This window comes from Pimephales promelas, chromosome 8, assembly GCF_988280905.1.
Source record: "Pimephales promelas chromosome 8, fPimPro1.hap1.1, whole genome shotgun sequence".
Lineage (NCBI taxonomy): Eukaryota > Metazoa > Chordata > Actinopteri > Cypriniformes > Leuciscidae > Pimephales > Pimephales promelas.
The window spans coordinates 7,434,921-7,459,628 of NC_142776.1; the positions used below are offsets into that span (position 1 = coordinate 7,434,921).

The 24,708-nt window shown below is 40.3% G+C and overlaps 1 protein-coding gene across 2 annotated transcripts in view; it reads right to left on the bottom strand.

Moving 5' to 3' along the window:
• Positions 1-623: 623 nt before the first annotated feature.
• scn1lab (sodium channel, voltage-gated, type I like, alpha b) overlaps positions 624-24,708 on the bottom strand; it is a 41,842-nt gene continuing 17,757 nt past the window's right edge. For both annotated transcript variants that reach the window (XM_039689268.2, XM_039689269.2), the window contains exons 12-27: positions 23,380-23,718; positions 23,144-23,273; positions 20,562-20,800; positions 20,000-20,173; positions 19,279-19,635; positions 17,459-17,950; positions 13,254-13,386; positions 10,955-11,109; positions 10,677-10,850; positions 10,420-10,542; positions 8,513-8,794; positions 8,349-8,402; positions 7,983-8,120; positions 7,428-7,532; positions 7,054-7,324; positions 624-4,505 (exon numbers count right to left, since the gene is read on the bottom strand). In XM_039689268.2, the coding sequence (XP_039545202.2) occupies positions 3,310-4,505; positions 7,054-7,324; positions 7,428-7,532; positions 7,983-8,120; positions 8,349-8,402; positions 8,513-8,794; positions 10,420-10,542; positions 10,677-10,850; positions 10,955-11,109; positions 13,254-13,386; positions 17,459-17,950; positions 19,279-19,635; positions 20,000-20,173; positions 20,562-20,800; positions 23,144-23,273; positions 23,380-23,718 (4,362 nt within the window). In that variant the 3' untranslated portion in view covers positions 624-3,309. The remainder of the gene's footprint in view (positions 4,506-7,053; positions 7,325-7,427; positions 7,533-7,982; positions 8,121-8,348; positions 8,403-8,512; positions 8,795-10,419; positions 10,543-10,676; positions 10,851-10,954; positions 11,110-13,253; positions 13,387-17,458; positions 17,951-19,278; positions 19,636-19,999; positions 20,174-20,561; positions 20,801-23,143; positions 23,274-23,379; positions 23,719-24,708) is intronic.

Genomic DNA, 24,708 nt, shown 5'->3' on the forward strand with positions numbered 1-24,708 from the left:
AACAAAATGAACGAGTTGACTCTGGAAAAGATTTGTCTGTTTTTTTTTTTGTTTTTTGTTTTTTAAATGAGTGATCGTTTCACTTGATAAGACCCTTATTCATCATCTAAAATCGTTTAAAGCCCTTTGAACAGTTTGCAGTTTGCACTGAAACCGTCTTTTGGACCTTGAACTGTTTGGTTCCCATTGAAATCCATTATATGGAGAAAAATCCTGGAATGTTTTCATCAAAAACCTTAATTTCTTTTCGACTGAAGAAAGAATGACATGGATATCTTGCATGACATGGGGGTGAGTAAATTATCAGCACATGTTTTTTGAAAAGTAACCTACTCCTTTAAGGGTAGGGTTAGGTTTAGGGGTACGGATAGGGTTAGAACTAAATTTTTGGACAGAAATGTTGTTCCAGGCTCAACTAAATTTGATCCAGAATATGTCTTGGCAAAATCACAGCAACCACATTCTTAAATGTTCACAAAATAATGGATATATCGACTGATAGCTATTTGTTTTAATTGTATTATTTATTAATTTTTGAATGGCACAAATACCAATACAGCCGATAGACCGGAGACAAATGCTGCAAAAAAACATTTTCAAAATAACTGTCTTAGGCTTTTCACTTACTGGTTTCCCAAAATGTGCTTTATTTTGGAAAACTACAGTGGATGTCTGCAAACTTTGCTCTGCTTCAGAGGAAATCAATTCATATTGCACATTCAAAACATAAGGTACACATTTGCAAATCATAAAACATTTTCAAGTAACCCAACAAAAAGGATGTATTTCTCTGCTGCGATTCTCTCTCGAAATGATATTTGCGATGTACTTTCAGAGTGTGTGATAACGAATATAATAAGTTTAGCTTTGGTACAAAAAATATGATCTTTATTCTTTTGGCTTTTAAAATAACGTCACCATGAAATTGGTTAATATAGTGCATGCAGTTTACTACCACACTACGAATGAAATATGACAACCACTGATTGCTTCATAAATTTTTATGTACATTTAAAACCAGGACCTGGCCTTCACATGTAGCACTGTGCAAAAAAAAAAAAAAAAAAAAAAGATGTAAATAAAATAATATTAATAAAAAAACCTATAACATGAGCTTGAAACTACTATTTACATTATAAACAATAAAGAAAATGAGAATAAAGCACATCGATGGTGGCCCCAGTACATACAGTCAAAACACACACATATAGATCTCTCTCTCATATTCTATTTCTCTTTCACAGTCGCACGTACACCTCTCGCACGCGATCACATGCATCCAAATGACAGTTTAAGTGGCATGTAAAAGTGCTCCTCTACAGAGTTGAATACAGAGGTGAGATACAGTGTGCCAGTATATACATACAAAATCACCACCACTAGTTCAACAGAAGAGCTCATGTCTTAATCGTATGTCTTAATCGATGCTCGGCGACAAGACGCTGAACTTTGAAACGAGGAAAATTGTTTTTCAGTAGACATCCACTGACAGGTTGACCTGCACCTATGCACGGAATGGTTTGAGATTTGGAAGATATAAATATGTTTTTATTTCATTTCTTTTTGTTCAAAATAAAATGAGACGGCGAGACATGTGGCTGTCTGGTGGAGACATTCAGTAGGGTTACATTGCCATTTCCTATCACGTTCACCTGCGAGTGTACATTCAGGCTATCCGAAGTCTGTTAACATTATGGCCGTTTCACGGAGGGGTGGAATTGATACACGTCTTGTTTTTGCTAAATGAAAAGAATGTTTAGGCTTCAATGAACAGCATTTGTTGCATAATATTGATTACCACCAGTCCCTAAAATGAGAAAAGAAACTAGGTTTGAGTAAGAAACTACAAATACGTTTTTTTTATATATATATATATAAAAGTAAACTGGGTTTGCAAGATGTATAACTTATATTTTGATAAAACAATTAGATTAAATGTTCTGTAATTATTATTATTTTAAAAACAATAAGTTTAATTTGTGGTTGTTGCTATTCCAGAAACTTCACCAGGAGTCGGGTAAAGATGTAATAAACAGCTTTTGATTAGATGCACAGCAACAAAAAAAAATAGGATGTGGCCCCTTTAAGATACAAATAATAAAAATCTGGTAATTTGGTACAACGCACAAGGAAGTTGCATTATGAAATTGTATTGAGTTTACAGGCTTTACGAGCATTGTCATGACAACAGATTTAAAAAAAAAAAACATTAGAAAGCGCAAGCGATTACATCACACTAGTCTCATGTTAAAGCATGTGTAATTATAATATAGCATTTAATATTTTATAATACAATAGTTCTGTAGCTCTACTATACAACAGTGTACATTTGAATATTTGCTGCTTGGCCATTTTTACTTCCATCGTAAGTGACACAAATGCTGTCAATTGAGCTTAACATGTTTTGAACCCAGTACATTGATCAACTGGTTACATTTTGACAAATTCACTGAGTTTGGCTCATTCTGCTATCAACAGTGGAGGATTATCTTCAATCCATCCATTTTTGTGTTTGTGTTCAGTAAGGCAGTGCAGACAGGCCTACATCTCCATCCATAAATAATAAAAAAACATTCTGTTTGTTAAAGTCCTGATTAGTACAGTAGCATTCTGCTCTCAGCTTACTGAGTGATTGATTTTGTAGCACTTGGAATCTACTGGTATATATATATGTGTGTCTGTGTGGTTTGTTCGGCATTCGCTAAAGTAAATGAGGTCCCGCGTTCGGATAATTCACCACCGGATATGATCGACATTCCCCAGCCCCTCCCTCCTCAGTCGTGCCCTTAAAATTAAGAAGTTCAGACAATCAAACCTATGAGTAGAAAAGTTCAACATGATTTAAAAAATGAGCTAACAAAAATGTGCAGGTATATAATACGCCATTCAATAAGAAAGACACCAGCGGTAGTGTTAGCACTAGCTACTGATGACTATAACAGTTTCTTTTAGTCCTCAGGATTGTGTGACAACACTCAAAACTAAAAGACAAACTCACACACCACGCTATACTTGCCATTTTGTTTGACACCAATGTCTTTAGGGATTCAACAGTCATACTCAAGTGTGTGTGTGTGCGCGTGTGTTCGTTGTGTCGACACTTGGACGTACGCTTTCCGTCAACACCATAAATGCACCCTAAGGCTAGCTCGGTGGCCACGCACGCAATAGTCTAGACACACGCACATACACACACTCCCCCCCCCCCACACACACACTCAGTTTGGCATTAGTTCCAAAACCGCTTGAGGTGAATTGCCCCCCGGTGCTCATTTTCCGCTCTGTAAACAGTGTCTCAGTTGAAAAGTCTCATTTTTTTCTGTCCCGTGCATCTTTCGCTTTGTCCTCCTTCTCTCTCCTCTCTTTTTCATATTTGTCTTTCTCTGACTTGGCCACACTGTTATAAGATGGCGGAGAGGCAGAAGAGGGAGTCATATCCGTTTTATCCGACGCAGAGTTCTCTTGAAACTTTCCAATGACGAGCACCTCTTTCTCCGGGATGCGCAACCCGTCCTGCAGCTGTTGCCGGTACGCTTTAGAGGCCTTCTTTACCGTTTGCCTTAAACGGTACCGTCGAAAGGCCCTTTGAATGATGGAGGCCGACATCTCCTCCTGTTTCCTCCGGAGGGTTGTAGTGATGGGCTCGTAGGAGACTTTGGAGGGATTGGAGGCCATGAAACGATCCTCCATTTGTCCCCTGAGGGCATCCATCTCGCCCTCCTCTCCCAGTACCCTCAGGGTAAATGCGAACAGGATGTCCAGGCAGTGGATGCGATCACCACTGACCATGGGCAGGTCCATGGCAATGAGCTGGATCTTGTTCGGCTTGGCGATGCGTAACGGAGGATCCAGAGCATCCGCAAAGTCAGAAAGCTTGTTGTACTCCACGAACTGAGTAGCATTGGGATCGAATCGCTCCCAGACTTCGTAGAACATTTCGAAGTCGTCCTCGCTGAGCGGTTCGGCGCTCTCCTCTGTGGCTACGCTGAAGTTCTCCAAGATCACCGCGATGTACATGTTCACCACAATCAGGAAGCAGATGATGATGTAGCTCACGAAGAAGAAGATGCCGACAGAGGGGTTTCCGCAGTTGCCGCGGTATGAGCTGCCCGGGTGCTCCATTTCGCTGTCGCAATTCAGATCTTGCTTCTTGTTCAGGATGGGCGCCAAGAGGCCGTCCCATCCGGCAGACGTGGTGATCTGGAACAGGCAAAGCATTGAGTTCCCGAATGTCTCAAAGTTAAACATGTCATCGATCCCCGCCTCTTTCTTCACATAGGCAAAGTTGGACATTCCGAAGATGGCATAGATAAACATGACCAGGAAGAGGAGGAGGCCGATATTGAACAAGGCAGGAAGTGACATCATCAAGGCAAACAGGAGGGTACGAATGCCTTTGGCTCCTTTGATGAGACGAAGTATACGACCGATTCTGGCAAGTCGGATGACTCGAAATAGGGTTGGCGATACAAAATATTTCTCGATCAGCTCAGAGAGGAACATGCCTGAAAAACAAAAAACAAAAACATAAGTCCATTAAGTGATTTCAGCAATCATCATTTTTATGTAACACAGTGATTTAGCATTAAGCTTTGTATTAGTAGAAAACCTGTAGTATTTTCCAATTACCATGCTTTCCACCCTCACATCCCCCTGAGACGAGAGATTTATGTATATTTTGTCTGGAAAAACATCTTAATTATGCATCATCGGACGATTTTTTGGCCAGAGGCTAAAGACTACAGTCAGTAGTAGGGGCTGTCGTGCATGTTTTCAACCTGCCCATAGAGGGTGGGATCTCACTCACAGAATGTACACATACTGTAGTGTCAGCCATCTTTTTTTTGGAAGCTAAGCTAGCAGGCTCTTGTTCTGTGGCGAAAGCTGAGTAGTAGGGATTACCATCCTCTCTTTCCTGGACATGTCCGGCCATCGATGTCCGGGATTCAGCTTTTGCTTTCTGCTGTCGCCATTCATTGTTTACATTCACAGCTTTTGTTTCAATCTAACTGAATTCATTCTGATTGGTGAATCTGAATGTTGTGTTTACATGATGAGCGCTAAACAAGTGATCGGTTGATGTGCGTTTTAACATTGCTAAGAAAATTCCCGTCTCACAATTAGCCTTTCGCCGAGCCCCGCCCCCCTTAGTTACTGTTGCTACCTCCGTCAAACAAATGGTCAAACACGGGCAGCGCGACAGATTGCCATGACAGCAAAGGGTATTCCCGTGCGTGTCAGTGACCTTTTCTGGAGCAATACCTCCGCGATATCAAGCAAGATCGAAGCAAAAGGGGTTACGGTATGCGGTGGAGGGATTTATTCCAAATATAAAAATAAGAAATGAATGGGACATCACTACTATTGATGCTAATGCTTACCAGTCTCAAGAAAAAATCAGAAAAACCCCATGACCATGCTAAGTTACCTCAAATGCAACCAGCACAGCCTTGAAGATTTTATAAACTGGTTCAGTGGCTAATTGTTTGGAGTTATAAATATATAACTTGCGCTGCATATTTATTCATTTTGCCTCCGATACAGGAGTAGCTACACGTTCGCTTTAACAAGCAGGTTGTTCATTACCACAGCAACCGATTGCGTGTCATGCTCATGCTGAATGCGATTTTCGTGTTTAAAAAGTAACTAACGTTATGCATAATAGACGGAAAGAGGCAGAGAACCATACGTTATTTAAGGTTATTTCTATTCGTTACGATATTGATATATGAACTGATGTTGTCATGTAAGCTTCATGCTTTCCCCGTTGCGAACGTCCTCTAAACTGTAGTCTACGGTGCTGCACTGCTAACTTAGCTGACTGCTGCTCATTTTCCCAGAGAATATCATGGTATGTTAACAACAACCCTTTAGAAAATGTAAGTCCTTTGTGGATCCTCTTGATCTGCTTTCTCCGTGCTTCTTTGACTAATCTCAGTCGCACGCACGCTGCACGCGAGACGAGTTAACCATGTTCGACACATTTAACTGGAATTGGGGCGTCCACACTGTTTAATACATCTTAGGCACCGCTCGCCTTGTGTTTTGGTCTTTGGAAAGGGAAAAAACACAACTTCTCCAGACAATCTCTCGGGGTATCATGTGTCCGATTTACAAACGCTGTAGGCGCACCGCTTACTGTTTGACGGAACAGCTCACACAGTAACGGTTGCTATGATGTGTGATTGGACAATGGCCATTTTGTGGGAGGGGCCGGCGAAAGGTCAATTGTCACTCATCAGTAATCACGCCACCGGCCTCGACGTCCTGTTCGCCATAGTAAACATAATGAATGGCGACTGTAGAACGCAAAAGCCGAATCCCGGACATTTTGGGCGATCTCGAAACACATTTTCGGGTTGACTCATCACGGAGACTCACTAGTAGCCTAGACTTGTTGTTTAACTACTGTGCTCTGTGTCACTGGTAGGCGTGGCCTCCTAGGGCAGCGAAGTAAGTGCATTCTGGGAGTTGTTGTCTTTCATCCACATAAGCCAAAAATACATGTTCTGTCTTTTCTCAGTCTAGAAAGCTCCAAATTCAAAAATAATTTCACATTTCTTCTGCATAAATGACCGATTTTAAATACACATTCATCTTTCGAGAGGTGAAGTATCCCTTTAAGGTAGGAGGATCAATGCATATGGCCTACTCTACCAAGATATAGTACTGTTCATGAATGTATACGGTTCTAGCATTCTCAGTATTACTGCAAGGAAATATCTATCACTATAGCAGACATGAGCCTAAACTGTTTTCTTTGGCCAGTTTTCTCTTTTAGATCAATTAAGGTGCAAATTTTCTGCAAAATTTGTCAAGTGTAGCAATGTAAAAAACAGCTGACACAGAAGTCACTTTTAAACCAAGCACAGGAAATCCGTGTGATGGAAATGAATCAGAAATTCATATCGTACTGCACCATTACTATATTGAAGGAACAACATGTACATAATATTTACTTAACGTATGTTGCTGGACTAAATCTTCAAAATGTTATGAGTTTTATGATAGTAAAACCTCAGTAGATCTTTAGTATCTCCAAGAATCTCTTACCAACAATTGACAGAATCACCACTACAAAGTCAAACACATTCCAGCCAATGGTGAAGTAGTAGTGCCGCAGGGAGATCATCTTGAGCACACATTCTCCACTGAAGAGGATAATGAAAACCAAGTTTATCCAGTACAAAATAAGATCCATATCTTTTGTCTGGTCGTCAGTTTCCACCATCATGGTCACCATGTTCAAGCAGATCAGGATCATAATGACAATGTCAAAGGCTTGTTTGGTGATAAAGTCAAAGACGATGCCTTGAAACTTGTTCTAGAGGGAAGTACAGATAAATGATCATATATGTATATGTCATATAAAGAAAATGATGCTGTGTTTATACAGTCTGTGGCAGTGAGCTGTGTGTGTGTCATACCGTAGGCCTGGGAATTGGCTTCTGAGGCTTCTTAGATCCCAGTTTCTTCATGGCATTGTAATATTTCTTCTGTTCTTCTGTCATAAAGATATCCTGACCTCCAAGGTAAAGAGCAAATACAGAAGACTGGTTACAACCATGGTTTCATTATATGTCACAACACAAACATAATGGAACCAGGTCTCTGCTAGTTTTCACCTGTGAACCTCTGAAAATGTCAAAGAGGCAGTTCAGCCCATACCAGGTCCTATTTATCTCTCAATGGACAACCATTGTGTGTGTTTTATAAACAAAACCAGTTCAATAAGGTATCGTGCTCACTAATCAAAACCACAGACTGTGTACATATCACATTACGTCTCTTTGAAAGTAAACTGAAAATCGCAGAGGTTGACATGAGGCTTCATATTGTAATAGGCTCAATTTTCCTCATTACTTGCACTAAACACAAATAAAGATAACTAAGGTCTTGACAGAATTGCGTCTTACATTATATAATTATATATTATACATTATATAATTGTTTAAATTCACCTCCCTCAGTTTAATACTTATCTTTTTCTTCTGCTGATTGAAGTTATCAATGATGACACCAATGAAGAGGTTAAGGGTAAAGAAGGAGCCGAAGATAATGAAGATGACGAAGTATAGGTACATGTAAAGGTTAGATTCATAGTCAGGCTGTTGCTCCAACTGCAAGAACAAGGAAATGTTGTTTTTAGATTAGATTATCCATGCAAAAAATGTAATTTATCCCTTTGATTCGTTAATTGTTAAATCACAAATGTGAAGATTTATTAAAAAAAAAATGTATGATTACTTTTAGACAAAAATACGAGTGACAGGGAATTATGGATAAGGGTTAAAGGTGGTTAAAAATGTATTTTAAAGATCTGTCCACTGCAGTGAAAAGACACTTACATCCCGAGAATCCACAGCTGCGTACATGATGTCCATCCATCCTTTAAATGTGGCCTTGTTTAACAAAATAAAATCAATATCAATAATCAATAATCAATAGAACAGACAACTTCATACTTAGCATAACAAAAATCACAGTCAGGCTATGAGTTCAGCTCACTCACCACTTGCAGTAGCGCCAGGTATCCGGCTCCCACGTTATCGAAATTAATTTTCACATTTTTCCAGCGTGCCGTATCATTGTTATTGATCAGGGCAAGGCAATCAGACTTGTTATTGACCACACTGATGGGAATCATTTCTTCGTTTGTGGTATTAATGCAATGGTAGTATTTCCCAGCGAAAAGGTTCACCCCCATGATGCTGAAGATCAGCCAGAAGATCAAACACACCAGCAGTACGTTCATGATGGAAGGTATGGCTCCCAGCAGGGCATTCACTACAACCTAGAGGAAAAAAAACAGTCATGTCACATACAAATACTTTAACATATCATGTCACGCTCAGAAACTCTTGCTAAGGATACAAGAGCAGCGGAAACTACAATGAACTTCCTAAACTTCTATAGTGGATGGCTTACGTGCTAATACAAACTTAATCCTTTCCATAGATTAAGATACAATTCTGGAAAATGTTGAGTTTTAAAGGGTTAACAGGGTTTAGCAAAGAATAGCAAAGCTATTTTATTCTACATCAAGCTAATAATTTCTGATTCAATCTGTCTTATTCACATCTAATCCCAAATTATTTCTAATTATTAACCAACTGAAATTTTGTTCATAGAACTTTTGAACATAGAAACATTGCAGAGGGAGCATCACAAAACAGTTTGAGCTACCAAAATGTGGAAAAAACAAAAAACAAAAACAGAAAAAAACCTTGTGGAGACACGATGACGTCACAACATTTGTTTACTGCAAATGAAAAGAGACACATAACAGAGAAAGAAATGTAAGGTCAAGTCACAAACAACACAACAACCACCACAGAATCATCAGAATAGATCAGAGAGCTCTCACCACAGCACATGCAGAGAGGCATGCACACTAAAGAGAAAGATCTAAAAAAAAACACTACAGTCAACATACAATATTCAATTATTCATGTAAACAGGATGTCCTCCTTAATATTCAGAAACAGCATGCAAGAGGGCCACATCTTCCCAACAACACTTAAAAATGTATCAGTATTTTTGTATGAGAGCATGCGGCTTAACATGCTTTTCTCAAGTAGGACATGTTCCAGGATCAACCTTTTCATTGGTCCTGGGAAAACTATGAGGAACCAATCAGATTTTAGGGTTTAGGGTCATTCCAAACCTGTAAGCCTTTTGTTAATCTTCGGAACACAAATGAAGATCTTTCTGATGAAATCTGAGAGCTTTCTGTCCCTCCATAGACATCTACACAACTACAATTTTGACACTTCAAAAAGTTCATAAAGAGATCTTAAAATTAATCCATTATGAATTGTGTGATCGCTTTATGTGATGAACAGATTTATTTATTTTATTCTCAAATACTCCTCTCCCGCAGACTCAATCACAAGCACAGCTGTCAATCACGACGTTACACCCGAAACAAAATAACTAAAACTTCAATATATTTCAGCGTGATGATGAGAACCACCTAAAATTATAGAAAAGTCCCATTTGGTTACATGGAGAGGATGGGGATTGTGACCTATACTGCAGCCAGCCACTAGGGGTTGATCAAAATGATTCGCTTAGTGGGCGAAAAGCAGTAAGTGTGAAAAAAACATGTCCGAATTCACACTTTAAACCTCGTAAAAGTAGTTAAATTTAACTATAAACCTAAGTAACACCAAATTAAATCTTAATTTCTGACTAAAATGTTGTTATATTAGCATCAAATTACCTAATCTGTGCACTTCTAATAGCAATGTACCAAGTACAGAACAAACGGAAGTGTAACTGTAATGTGAATCGTTAATTCTTACCACCAAATCATTACTCTAATGTTAAGCATTGGTTACAAATAAGGTCAGGCATCCAGGAACATGTCCTACTTGGTTAAATCGAGGCATACATGATGTGTGTATAGTGTCTTACCCTCATTCCCTCGAAGCGTGACAATGCTCTCAGAGGTCTAAGAGCACGCAGTGTTCTCAGGGACTTAATGGCACTTAGTTCAGAGTAACCAAGAGCATTTGCTACCAAACTCACCAACGACACCTGTAAAACAAACACATTCTTTCAATCATGTATTAAACATACAGTGTGTAGGAATGTCTTCAGATCCAGAGTATACACACTATCCACTTACACACACATACTAAACAGCTGCAAAGCAGTAGATTCATACATACATCAACAATCAGGAAGTCAAGCCAGCACCAGGCATTGGTGAAGTATTTGACGAAGCCATAAGCAACCCACTTCAGAAGCATCTCCAAAATAAAGACGTATGTGAAGACTTTATCCGCATATTCCAACACCGTCTTTATCGTCTTGCGCTGCTCAATGTAAATGTCCTCAAAAGCCTGAACACACATTCACAGCAACAAATTTAGTCGTTAAATGTTTGTAATAAACAAGATTGGGATGATTGTGAGTGGGTGAGTGTATAGTGTGTGATGGTTCTCACCAATGCTCCACTGCTGAGTAAAATCATGAAGATGATAAAGGACTCAAACCAGTTGTGCTCTACAATGATGAAACAGGTTTTCCTGAGATTCCACCAATTCTTCCAGTTTCCCTTCTCCACATCGACCTGACAGCACTGAAACCTCATCACACAGCCTGAGCAAAAGATACAGAGAAAAGTCACTTGATGTGAGTGGACAGCATAACAATTGAGCTCAGTATAAAAAGTCCACTCTCCCAAAACTCTCAAAGTCAAAACAAGAGGTTGCTTTGGTACTTAATGACATAAAGGGGCCAAATTGTACTTTTTAAAGTATTTCCCCCTGAAATCCAACTGTAATGTTAGTCAAAGATCCATGGCTACAACCTTCTCTCTAGCCCTTAAACAAACTGGTTTGTTACTGTAAATGTCTAACTGGTTGTCAAACACTATTGTTCAAAAGTTTTCTTAACACTACTACTGTTTAACACAGTTGTGCTGCTTCATATTTTTGTGGAAACTATAATGTATTTTTTCAAAATTTTGTCAAAAGAACTGTTTATTTGAAACAACATTTTTGTAAAAAGTCTTTACGGTCACTTTGGATTCATTTATTGCATCTATGATGAATAAAAGTATAAATTTCCGCGAAAATTTGAAAGATAGTGTATGCAAATGTAGTCCTAATTTTTCTAAATGCTCCAATTTTTCATCACTGTTACAATAAATGGACTAGAGAGGAAGCTTGAGTGCTTGATTATATTAGTACTTGCATAATGTAGTGCATTTCAATCTTTTTCATAAGAAAAGCAAATAAATCTGGTTTTCCAATCTATGCTCAAAGGTCAACTCATTTTGCAACACTGTATTTCACAGTGAAACAGGACATTCAAAGTGAAAATGGCACTGATTTAGTGCGTTAACTATGGGCAATAACTTAAAAAGGCTGTATTACCAACAGAAAATGGCCTAAAATAATGCCTAAATAGCTTTTAGGCTAATGATGAACATTAACCGATAATGGGAATAGGTTAACGTTAACAACCAATACAGCTCGTTATCAACAAAAAAAGAAAATGGTTTCAAAGGTGTTGAAATAACACTAGTGAATCATCCAGAAAAAAAAAATAGAATGTGTGTATTAATAACTTATCTAGTTCCATTTCGATTTCATGTTGAGTTAAAAAGAGAAAATATTTCTTTACAGTCAAATACGCTGGATTTGTTAGGTTTCCATGTTTTATGGGGACTTTCCAAAGACATAATGAGTTCCATATCAGGGTTTCTGCAGGTTTCACAAAGTCAAAGACCTTTTTAAGACCTTTTAAGACCTATTTCACTATTTTTTTTTAAATGTACAAAGGAAACGCGTAACGGGTCTCAAAATTATTCGCAAAGTAATTTAATTTATTCAAACTGAACATTCGTCGAAAATCAGCGCGAACGGTCCCGTGATTTTGGAAATTAGTTCCGTTTTCTGTTTTAATAAAATCCCCTATTCCAAAGCACGTAATAGGCCGTTTTATCTTCCCCGCACCTGAAGGATTTAGCGATGTCAGACTCCGGAAACATCATTTGAAACAATGTAGGACTGGTGTCTTGTCACCGTGTGGAGAACCCAGAGCACCTCCGTTGGCTCTGATCCAAAAGCAAAATTAAAAATCACCAAAATCTGATCCAAAATTCAGATATTTCAAGCCAAGTACTGCTAAACTTAAAATCCGTTTTATGTCCGTCTGTGGTATCTGAGATACGCGCCAAAAACACGAAAACCGCAAAACTGACTGGCTCTTGCATATTGGTCTATTTTGTTGTAATACAGCGAATTATATTTGAACTAGCAAAATAAAGAACTACAACCACAGAATAAAAAAAATAAAAAATAAAAAACATTCCAAAACGCTGCGGGAACATTTCAATGAGATTTACATGGACGGAGGAAAATTAAGACCTGTTTAAAATTATTAAAGATCTAGAACACAATACTTCAGCAAATTTAAGACTTTTTAAGGCCTTAAATTGTGATTTAGAAATTTTAGACTTTTTTAGACTTTTTAAGACCCCGCGGAAACCCTGCATATTGTGCAAACTTTATATTATATCCCCCTAACCCGACAGTACCCCTAAACACAAATCTTACAGAAAACATTATTTCTGCATTTTTAAACAGAAAAGAGTTACATAATTTAGTATGATTGAGCCATTTTCCTCATTGGGACCAAAACATGTGCCCACAAGATCAAAGATTTCTAGTATTACTATCCCCACAAAAAGTCCCCAGAATGTAGGGAATACCTGAACGACACACACATACACACACCTTCTGTAAAGCAGGCCTCTGGGTCCAGGGACTCTTCCGGCTCCAACTCGACAGACTCCGCCCCCTCTCCAGGGGGTCGGATATCCACTGTGCTCCCCTCTGAGGAACTGAGAACCGCATCAACAGGCAGCTTCTGCACAGCCATCCATGCAGCCACACAATTAGACACAAGAAAGCAAACAGACACACACACAAATACACGCACAAGATTAGGCCTGGCTGAAGCACACCACCTAGTCCAAATTACTTTTGCAGTTATTCTCAGTCCCATGCAGTTTCATATCATTCAAAAGTACCTACAAGCCCGTGGATTTAGAGATTGATTTGATTCAGAGAATTGATTTTCTAATTAGCAGCCAGGCATGAAGACAAACGTCTCTGGCTTCGCCTTATAATCTCACAGTCAGCTGTGGGTACATTTGATATGTGCCTTCATTCCTTCCTCATGCATGTTTTTTTGTTTCTCAAGGTGCATTTTTTTCTCATCCAAGCTTGTGATCTTGTCATCAAATGTTGAGTGCTTTGAGTATTTTCATGTCCAGTGCAAATGTCAACCCCTTACCTTTCCCCACCCCTCCGAAAAACAAATGGTTTCGATTGGATAATCCCAATACATTTGGTTGGGAATGATTCAGATTATCACATGACCCCACCCCATTGAGTGCAATCCCTTGATTGACATGAAAACACAGGCTGGAAGTCCATTCCGTTAAGCAGTGGTCAAGCTTCGGTCCGCCAGTCAGTTTGAAGAGGAGGGGAGCCGCATTAGCGTTAACTAACACCAGAGCCACATGCTAAGTCTGAGACAGCATTTCATTAGCTTTGATTGGGGGAAACGACTTTAACTGGCACCTAGCATGGGAACAACAAGTATTATGTTCTTAGGAAAACAAAATTACGTATCGATTTTTACGGGATTTACCTAACAATATTCACCCTTAAAGGATTAGTTCACTTTTGAAAAAACTTTTGCTGATAATTTACTCACCCCCATGTCATCCAAGATGTCCATGTCTTTCTTTCCTCAGTCGAAAAGAAATTTAGGTTTTTGATGAAAACGTTCCAGGATTTTCCTCCTTATAATGGACTTCAATGGGAACCAGGTCCAACCGAGGTCCAAACGACAGTTATAACGGTTACAGATGCAGCTTCAAATGTCTTTAAACGACACCAGACGATGAATAAGGGTCTTATCATGTGAAACGATCGGTTACTTCAAAACTTATTCCAAAAATGTAACTTTTCTAAGGACAAATGCTAGCCTTTCTCCATTCTGTGAGGCGCGTTTGCAGCGTCACGTAATACGTAATTACGTTCAAAAGGTCGCGGGCGACGTAGCCAGAAGTACAGAGTCAGAGTGTTTACAATTTGAACGCATAGGTTGAACGTGAAAACTAACTCAAACGCCGTTTACAAAAAAGGAATTAAAAGGTAAAACAACGATGTCGGACGATTTTGATTCTGTACTTCCGGCTACGTCGCCCGTGACCTTTTGAACGTAATTACGTATTACGTGACGTTGCAAACGCGCCTCACAATATATTACAAGGCTAGCATTTGTCCTTAGAAAAGTTACATTTTTGGAATAAGCTTAGAAATAACCGATCGTTTCGCATGATAAGACCCTTATTCATCGTCTGGTGTCGTTTAAAGACATTTGAAGCTGCATCTGAAACTGTTATTAACTGTCGTTTGGACCTCGGTTGGACCTGGTTCCCATTAAAGTCCATTATAAGGAGAAAAATCCTGGAATGTTTTCATCAAAAACCTTAATTTCTTTTCGACTGAGGAAAGAAAGACAAGGACATCTTGGATGACATGGGGGCGAGTAAATTATCAGCAAAAGTTTTTTCAAAAGTGAACTACTCCTTTAAGACACTCAAAGGGTTTAAAAAAAGTGGTGAAAGGCAATGTTATTTTGCAGAAAAATAACTCAACAGATTTTCCCATAAATAAGTTTGATGATTTAAGATTATATCATCTGATGTTATTGTACACCTAAAGTGGTGGGGGCAGATGCTGGATTGATAAAACAGTCGGTCAGGGAAACAGAGGGAGGCTAAAAAATGCACAGAGGAGGATGCTGTCTAAAACTGAGCTGGAGCGCTGGTTGCCGTGGCACCCAGCTAATGCGGCGCGGGGGAATGACGTAAGCATGCTGTGTGCAATTTCAGAATCTTCCAGAATGTCTCTAACATTTTAATCACAGTAGGAATATAAGAGGCTGAGCAAACCTGAACAAGCTGCCCTGACCCAGACTGTAGAATCTCTAAGCTTTAATTAAGCCTCTAATTAATCTGACATATTTTTTGATGTTGGATCTAAAGCTAGTCTAATTGATGGATTAAAGTCTAAGGGGTGAATCATTCTGATTTGGTACCTAATCCCCTGTTACTCTCTGGTACTCCCTAACTTCCAGTTCATGTCTTCAAATCCGATTAAAAATAGATATGTCTCACTGGCAGACAAATATAAGGAGGCGTAAAATCAAGAAGTTATCATCATATATCTTTCTAAATTAACCATTGGCTTGGTTCCAACACAGCAGAACCATCCTCATTGTATATGCAACAACAAATGGCATAAATGCAGTTAGCAATTACACACCTCAGCAGATTGAGAAATGCTTTCAAATGCTATGAAGACAGATTCCCACAATTGCAGCAGTTTACAGTGCAATATATGACAACAATATTTGCAAATAGCAAAATCTACCATCTAATATGAATATTTATATGCAAGTTAAGATAAGTGCACTTTAAAACAGTTTTTTATCATAAAACTCTAAGCTTTTAGCTGGATCAACTAGCTTTCTTCATTCTAAAATGGATCATTCAGAGATTGACTATTTCTACATTGACAGTTTTTCAAAGCTCACCTCCGCTCACACACACACACACACACACTCATGCGCACACTTAACCACTTCCAGTTTTCAGGTAATTTAGCTCTGAATGCTCACTTATAGCTTGTACAAAAAAAAAAAAAAACATACAAGCTAATGTAACAGAAAGATGTTCAATGGGCTATTGATGTAAAATGATGATCTTGCTCATTCCATATGACTGAAGGTACTGCAAAAGAAGCCCAGTGCTACAACAGAAACACAAAGTCATGTAGAAAACAACAAACCAAAACAAAAAGGCTGACAGCTGTCTCTCTTCAGTGCAAAACAAGGTTGTTTAAGAGGGAGGGGAGGGCACAGGCATTGAGAAACATAAAACAAAAGGGCAATCCGATCCAAAAAGAGAGATAAAATGAGAGAGAGACGATAGTTTGGTCTGATTTAGATGACAAAGGCAGTCTCCATGGTTAGTGTGGGTGAGGAGGAAGGTGAGTCTCTTACAGGGCTCTCAGAGAAAACCTGGGGTTCGTCTGTCATAACGCTGCAATAACAGGTCACACACAGAGAGGAGATACACACTTCACATAACATGGATAAAAACGTCTGCAACTTCAACACTGAACCACTTAAATTAGATATAGAAATAGATCAAATTAGAAGAGGGGAGAGAGAAAAGTTTAAGCACAATGACAGTACTGCTGGAAAAGCATGGAAATGTGCTGGAATACAAACACACATATACAGCAAAACAATAGCAGACACACACACAAACATACAGACAGTTAAGCATACTCAATTTCACCCTGGGCAAGGATGCTGAATTTAGCAATTTCCTCAACAGCCTCATTCATAGTCTGGGATGTATGATGCCATTCTTGCTCAGTTGGTCGTAAATAATACACATTAGAGTGTGTGTGAGGTTGTGTGTGCGCCAGACAGTGCATGTTTATGAGAACGTGTACTGATATAATGAGTATACTCAGTAAGTCTACCTGCTACAGTGCCCAGAGGTTTGTCTTAACTATCTGCAGATGAACGGGGTCAAAAAGCCCCGAAGCCCATGGCACAGTAAATACACACACACACACGCACAGACACACACGTGTAATGGGCTGTAGCTCTGAGCAGAGAATGATGCAATGGCAATATGACTCAACACTGTTTGTTCCCTACAGGGAAAGAAACAATGACTCCTGATGAATTACAAACATACCTAAATCAATAAAAAATAAACCATTAAAAATATTTTTTTACATTATGTTACATAGAAAATCTCTCCGACACTGAAACAAAAACTCAGAATTGTGTTTCATGGATATTAAAATTGAAATTTCTGCTTAGTCATTGAAATCCGGCTTACCTCTTTGCTGCCCTCGACGTCAGACGAGTCGCTACTGAAATCTTCCGTGTTCAGATTTTCAAAGTCCGACTCTCCCACCGCAATCGGTACTGTAACAGTAAGGCTGGGATTGTGTATGAACGACATGTAGTCGCCTTCCTCAATCCCATACTTTACGTGACCTTCCACCCCGTTACCAGGGGAAACGCAAACCTCCTTCAGATAGTCTTTAGTGAGGTCGACGGCCACCGGAGCGTGATTAGACAAGCAGTTCTCCTTGCCGTCGCTGTGGAGGTCATCAAGGGGTTTCTCTTCATCTAGTGCACGTGGTTTAGAGCCGGCCAGACAGAGGCTTTGAAGGAACTGGCGCAAAGCTGACTTGATCATTGCGATGCCTTTATGTATTCTGCCCACAGCAATCTGCAGATTGTTCATTTCGTTGTCGTCATCTGTGGCCGCGAGATTATCGGCACTGAAAGAGCTCAGGAGCAAGGCCAGGAACAGGTTCAGCACCTGCCACACAACAGCACACACACTCTCAGAATCAGCAAGGTCAAGCACTGGTAAGATGAATTCTACTCAAAAATGATCACGACATGTACGGGTGAATCTCTTAAAACCTCTTAATGTCTGGGGAAAAAGTTTGGGAGGTTTTGTTATGTTTCGAAATTGATACTTCAGCAAGAATGCATTAAATTGATCAAGTGACCGTACTTTCTGTTTTCGTCATTGGTAATAATAATGTTATTTGAGCACCAACTCAGCATATTAGAATGATTTCTGAAGAATCATATGGGATTGAAGACTGGAGTAATGATGCTGAAATTTCTGCTTTGCAATAACAGGAATAAATTATATTGCTTTATTTTACAATATTACTGTTTTTTACCATGTTTGATAAAATAAATGCAGTCTTGTTGAGCATAATAGAAAAACATTACTGACCCTAAACTTTTACCTCAAAAAAAGAAAACAAATTTAATGAAAATAATTATTTTAGGATTTATTCTCATAATGGTGATAAGATGAAACTTTTTACTGTTTTAATGTAAAATTAGTAATATATGCTTTTAGCCAACATGACATAAAAAGACTGTATTATAGTAATACAAATATTACAATAAAAAAAAACATGATTTGTGATAATGAGGATGAGAAAAGGAAAATATCCTTAAATGTCATGAAAATGTAAAATAAATCTTGTTGGTCCTAAAATAGGCTTAATTTTTTCTATCCAATTTTTTTCTTTGTTAAAATGTGAAATGTGAATGAGATCCACTCATATAACAGGATCGTAGTCAGTTCGATTTTTATTCAACTGAACAATTAAAAAGATGCGTTGCTGACTTTAATTCATGCTTCAACAGTGATCTTGGGCTTTATGCAGACACCTATCAGCATGCATGTAGCATCATGCAAAAGTAAATATTTTTGCTTACCAATGCTTTTTCAAACACCATATTCATGTGTACTAAAAATGACCAATGATTAATTTGCTCCATAAGTGTCCTGGTAAATATTGTATTTTACAGTTTTTTTTTGTATTCTTGAAAATCAAAATAGAATGCTTAAGATAAATTTGAATTAGTAGTAGAAGCAGTGTTCCTGGATCAACTTTCTGTAGAACACACATAGTCCTAACCCTAAACCTGAACTATTGCATACCTGAAATCTGATAAATAGGACATTGCTGAACTCAAAGCCTTAAAACTTAAGTACATTTACGTAAAACTGCAAAGTAATTTTACATGAGACGAATAGAAAGGAGGACACAATAGAAGAAGGAAGTTATAGGGAAAGCCCATCTTCCATGTGTCTCCTTGTGGCATAATTGGTCTTACCACCAGATTTCCAATGACCATGACCATCATGAAGACGATGAGACACATTGACTGTCCAGCCACTTCCATGCAGTCCCACATGGTTTCGATCCATTCGCCACAAAGCACCCGGAATACAATGAGGAAGGAGTGGAAGAAATCATCCATGTGCCACCGGGGCAACTCGCAGTCCACCGAGATCTTGCAGACGCACTCACGGTAGCTCTTTCCGAACAGCTGCATTCCCACCACAGCGAATATGAAGACAATGATGGCCAGGACGAGGGTTAGATTTCCCAAAGCACCAACTGAGTTACCAATAATCTTTATCAGCATGTTCAGGGTGGGCCAAGACTTTGCCAGCTTAAAGACTCGTAACTAAGGGCAAGAAGAAGAATGAGAAAGGGAATGTTAAAAAGGTGATGTTGTGCGATCAAGCCATAAACCTGAATTTATGGAGTATTAAAATGAAAGCCGAATTTTTGGGTTTCTCAATGGCATCAGACATACTTTACAGTATGCCAAGCATGTGGCATTCATGCAGCTACCGTCCTGTACTGTAAGTGCTATTGTTGTGAATTTCTGTCAAATTTATGAAAATAATGAAAATAAAAATATTAAATTGTGGGGGGGGGGGGTAAATAGAAAAATTTTCACTAGTGTTCTTAAACCTTCGAACCCCACAGTATACAAACAAAAATCAGAGACCTCTGTAGGAAGGCGAGAAATGAGATTTGCTCACCAATCTAAATGAGCGTAACACTGAAAGTCCCTCCACATTGGCCAGGCCAAGTTCCATGAGACTCAGGCTCACAATGATGCCGTCGAATATATTCCAGCCTGCTTGGAAGTAGTAATATGGGTCCAGAGCAATTAACTTCAGACACATCTCTGCAGTGAAGATTCCTGTGAATACCTGCACAGAGCCCAACAGGAAAAAATCAGCAGAACTGTTGTTAACTAAAAAAACTAAAAGCACTTTTCCACCAGCGAGTCAAACCGTTCATGTTGCTTAACCGTTTCATTCTGTGCCGATCACAGAATTCCATGCCAAAAACAGTATGTAATCCAGCCATGCTGAACCAAGCTCTAGTGGAAAAATATGAACTGTCCCTTACCATTCTTAGAACCGTTCAGGCCAACGTTGGAAAAGCGGCTTAAGATTTTAGAGCAGCATAAGAGTTTGCTTTAACTTAGTAGTAAAATTACTACCAATGGTGTATTTGTGTGCTGCTTTTAAATAAAATAAAGGATAATTACAAATACTGTATTGCAGTAATGAGAATTTGGCATTCAGATCTTACCAGGTTCCCAACTGACAGCACATGGTTGAATCCTTCTGTCATGGGGTAGTGCTCCATAGCCATGAAGAGCGTGTTGAGAACAATGCAGATGGTTATGGCCAGGTCAACAAACGGATCCATCACGACCATGTTCACAATCTCCTTCACCTTCAGCCAGGCTGGACAGCAGTCCCAGATCAGGAAACTGTTGGCAAATTTGTACCAACAAGGAGGGCACTTCTGCCGTGATTCCTCGAGTTCTGTGAAGGATCATAACATTTTGGCTTTCAAATACAATGTTGAATTGCAAAAAAGGTTGAATGGCTATTACTAATTAATTATTTTACTAATAATACTAATTACTAATTGTACCCTAAGAAATAAAAAATAGAAGTAGTAGAAGTAGAAAAAAAGAAGTACAAGTATTAGTATTGATCCCAGCAATACTGGCCTTGATAGTACTTATTAAAAAATTAGGGACCACGCACACGGGAGGCACCTAGCTGACGCACAGGTAATAGACACTGGCGCCGACGTCAGGAGTGCTGGAGGAACTCAGGGCTTTTGGGGAAAGCTCACCTGAGGGGAATATCGCACAAATCCAGTCCATGGAGTGGAATGGTGAGCAGGCGAAGACACCTGAGAGGGTCCAGTACTAGCTGGTTGAAGCGAGTACATGAGAGGGCACAGGCTCCACTCGGCGATTGTCGAATCTGGCGAATGTGTTGGGTGTCGCCCAGCCTGCAGCTCTGCAGATGTCAGTTAGCGAGGCGCCATGAGCTAGAGCCCAAGAGGACGCCACACTCCATTTGCAGTGAGCAGTCACCAAGGCGGCATGATCGACCTTGCTGCTGGTATGCCAAAGCAATGGCATCCACTATCCAGTGAGACAGCCTTTGCTTGGAGAGAGCCTTTTCCTTCAGCTTCCCACCATAACAGACAAAGAGCTGGTCTGAGGTCCTGAAACACTGCATTCTGTCTACATAGGCGCGGAAAGCACGTACTGGACAGAGCAGTGCCAAGGCTGGGTGCAAGGCACTTGCAGGTTCACCACCTGGTCCCGGAAGGGAGTGGTGGGAATCTTGCGCACATATCCAGGCCGGGGTCTCAGGATTACATGCGAGTAAACCGGCCCGAATTCCAGTGGCACTAGCCCGTAGAAACTGAGGTTCGACCACGGGGTGAAGGTCTGACGGTAGGTCAGAGTAACTGGTACTCGGAGCACGCCATGTTGCCATCCCCACCTCGGGACTCTCGAAGCCAAAGCTGAAACGGTCTCATATGAGCAATCCGAGCGGCGATGTTGCGGCTACGGACGCCATATGCTCCAGGAGCGTCTGAGAAAACTTCAGTGGAACCGCACTCTTGTGCTTGATTGTCTCAGGCAAGTCAGCAGTGGCTGAGTGGAGAAGGCGACCAAGTCAATACAGAAAAAAGAGATCCTCTGCACGGGGCAAAGTTTACTCTTTTCCCAGTTGACCCAAAGGCCCAGACGAGCTAGGTGCCGGAGCACTGGGTCCCTGTGTTCGCAAACCTGGTCTCAAGAGTGAGCTAGGATAGCCAGTCGCCGAGAAAGTTCAGGATGTGAACCCAGTGTTCCCACGGAGGAACAAGGGCTGCCTCGACGACCTTTGTGAAGGGGTTGGAGCCACGGGAGGGCCCCTTTTGTGGAGGGCAGACAGAGGGATCCGAGCAGACGGCGGGGCCGTCGGGGCTTAAGAGACCTCAGTCTGCTCATGGGTGGTTGAGAACTGTTGGACAAAGCGCTCAACCACAGCGCCGAAGAGACCGACCTGGGACATGGGGCAGACGGGTCCACCCGACATCCTGCACATCAGACAGGTTCAGCCCTAGAATGGTGGTCATCACCTGACCCAGGGAGAGTACGGCCACTTTTGTTCGTCTGGAGAGCAAGGTCAGTGGCAGCACGAAGCTCATTGAAGAGCCCTGGGTCAGTCCCGCCCTCGTGCATGTCCATGAGCATCTGGGTCTGGTAGACCAGCAGAATGGCCATGGCATGCAGTGAGATGGCTGCCTGTACTGTAGTGCTATAGGATTTCGCCACAAGTGTAGATGAAAAACTACAGGCTTCAGATGGGTGCTTAGGATCGCACCAAGAAGAAGCACACTGAGGACACAGTAGCATCGCAACAGAGCGTTAATCCGGGGGGACCCCAGGGTACCTATGGGCAGCGGCCCCGTCGAGGTAAGGAAGGGTGGAGGAGATCAACGAGGGATCGCTGGAAGACATGGGGGTCTTCGAGGATTTCGAGATCTCCTGATGCACATCCGGGAAGAAAGGTATTGGAGTGGATGCTGACAGAAGTCAGCGGCCACACCCAGAAACCAATTGTCCAGCAGTGAGCACTCAGGATATGGTGAAAGGTTCCACTCTAGTCCAATGCTCGCAGCAGCCCGGGAAAGCATGGCCGTCATCTCGGGATCTGACAATATGTTGATATTGTACATGTCATCTTCAATCCAAAAATGCATGTATGTTGAAGCACACTTTACATAACAACATATAAGTGAATGTGTGTATGTGTTTGTGAGTGTGTATGTAGTCTATATATGCATATGTGAGGCCAGTGTATGTGTCAGACCTTCCATAGTATTTGTCAGAATGCTGGCCACACTCATAGCTCTTTTTCTGGCTACTGTTTCATCCAGATAATCAGATGGATGGTGTGATCCTGAACGTTTTTTACGTGCCTCAGACTCAGTGGTCGTGCCCTAGAAAGAAAGAAAAACACCATGAGGATTGAGCATAATATTGGTCACATATAAGTAGTTTCATTATGGGTCACATGTTCATGTTTGTGTATTTCAGTTGCTCCACCTCGGGTAATAAACGTCCGATTGGTGATGTTGGTACAGATGTCCCGCCCACCAGTGAGACCACTCCATTGCAATCAACTGTACAGTGCATTTTCCCATTGGCCGGTAGCATAATCCTGGGGGCAAGACTGCAGTGACTGACAGTGGAACTTCGTCTCTCAACACAGCGAGGTACAAAGAGCGATCCGCGGCGACTGTCACTATCCTCAAACGTGCTGTGCTCATCGTCCGCAAAATCATTCTCTGAGCCAAAGTCTCGCGCTCTACCACGAAAACTGAAAAGACTTGCACGGCTGTTCCTCCTCGGAGAGAAGAGAGATCCACGAATGCTCAGAAGAGACTGAAAAAGAGATCCAACAAAAAGAGATTAGCAAATAACTAACAAGTTTTTTTTAGTTTTTTTTTTACAAATGATAATGATTATTTATGTGTTGTCAAACAATTTAATCGTGATTAATCGCATTACTGTAATGTCCTAGTTAACTTGCGATTAATCACACATTTTAATCTGTTCTAAATGTCACTTGATTTCTTTTTGTCCCATTATTCTTTCTCAATTTAATGCTCTTATCAATATGGTAAAATGTGGATCAGCTTGCTTTTTGCAATTGTTTTGTAGGCATATACGGTATTCAATTTCAACATTCTCACTTGGAGCAAATAATCTCTCACACAATGTAACACTGTCCATCAATAAAAGGGTGAAAGAAATACTGAAAAGGTCCTGATATTGACGAGGGGGTGGAGAAGTCGCATCAGCTGTGTGTGTGTGTGTGAGTGTGTGTGCTTGGCCATTATCAAGTGGTATTTCAGACTGGACATGCTTCGATGATAAGGCATCTTATTGGCATCTATTTCGGCTCGTTATCCACTTAAAACATAACGTTAACCTACTATTTGGCCGGCTTGCGAGCCCAAACAAGTGTGTGTGGCGTGCCTGTTGTTTTGTTTCCGGTCTACTAGATCCGCTTGTGCTTTGGTCGACGAAGCAACAAAACGTCCTCGCGAGGCACAAGCCATTGAAATGAATAGGTTTCATAGCGCAGTGCCACATCATGTTGCAAAAGCATGTGAAAAAAAACCTACAAAGTTTGCTAGGACAAAAACACCGTTAATCACGCGATCAAAAATATAATGACGCCATTAAAATGGGTTTGCATTAATGCCGTTAATAACGCGTTTAACTGACAGCCCTAATAAATAAATATTATAAATATCAAAATTGAAATAATTTATAATTCAAAATTATATACACAAAATATATTTAAAAAAAGGGACAAACCCTTCAATCCCACCCAAAACTCCTGTTTCAGTAGAAACAGGAGTTTCT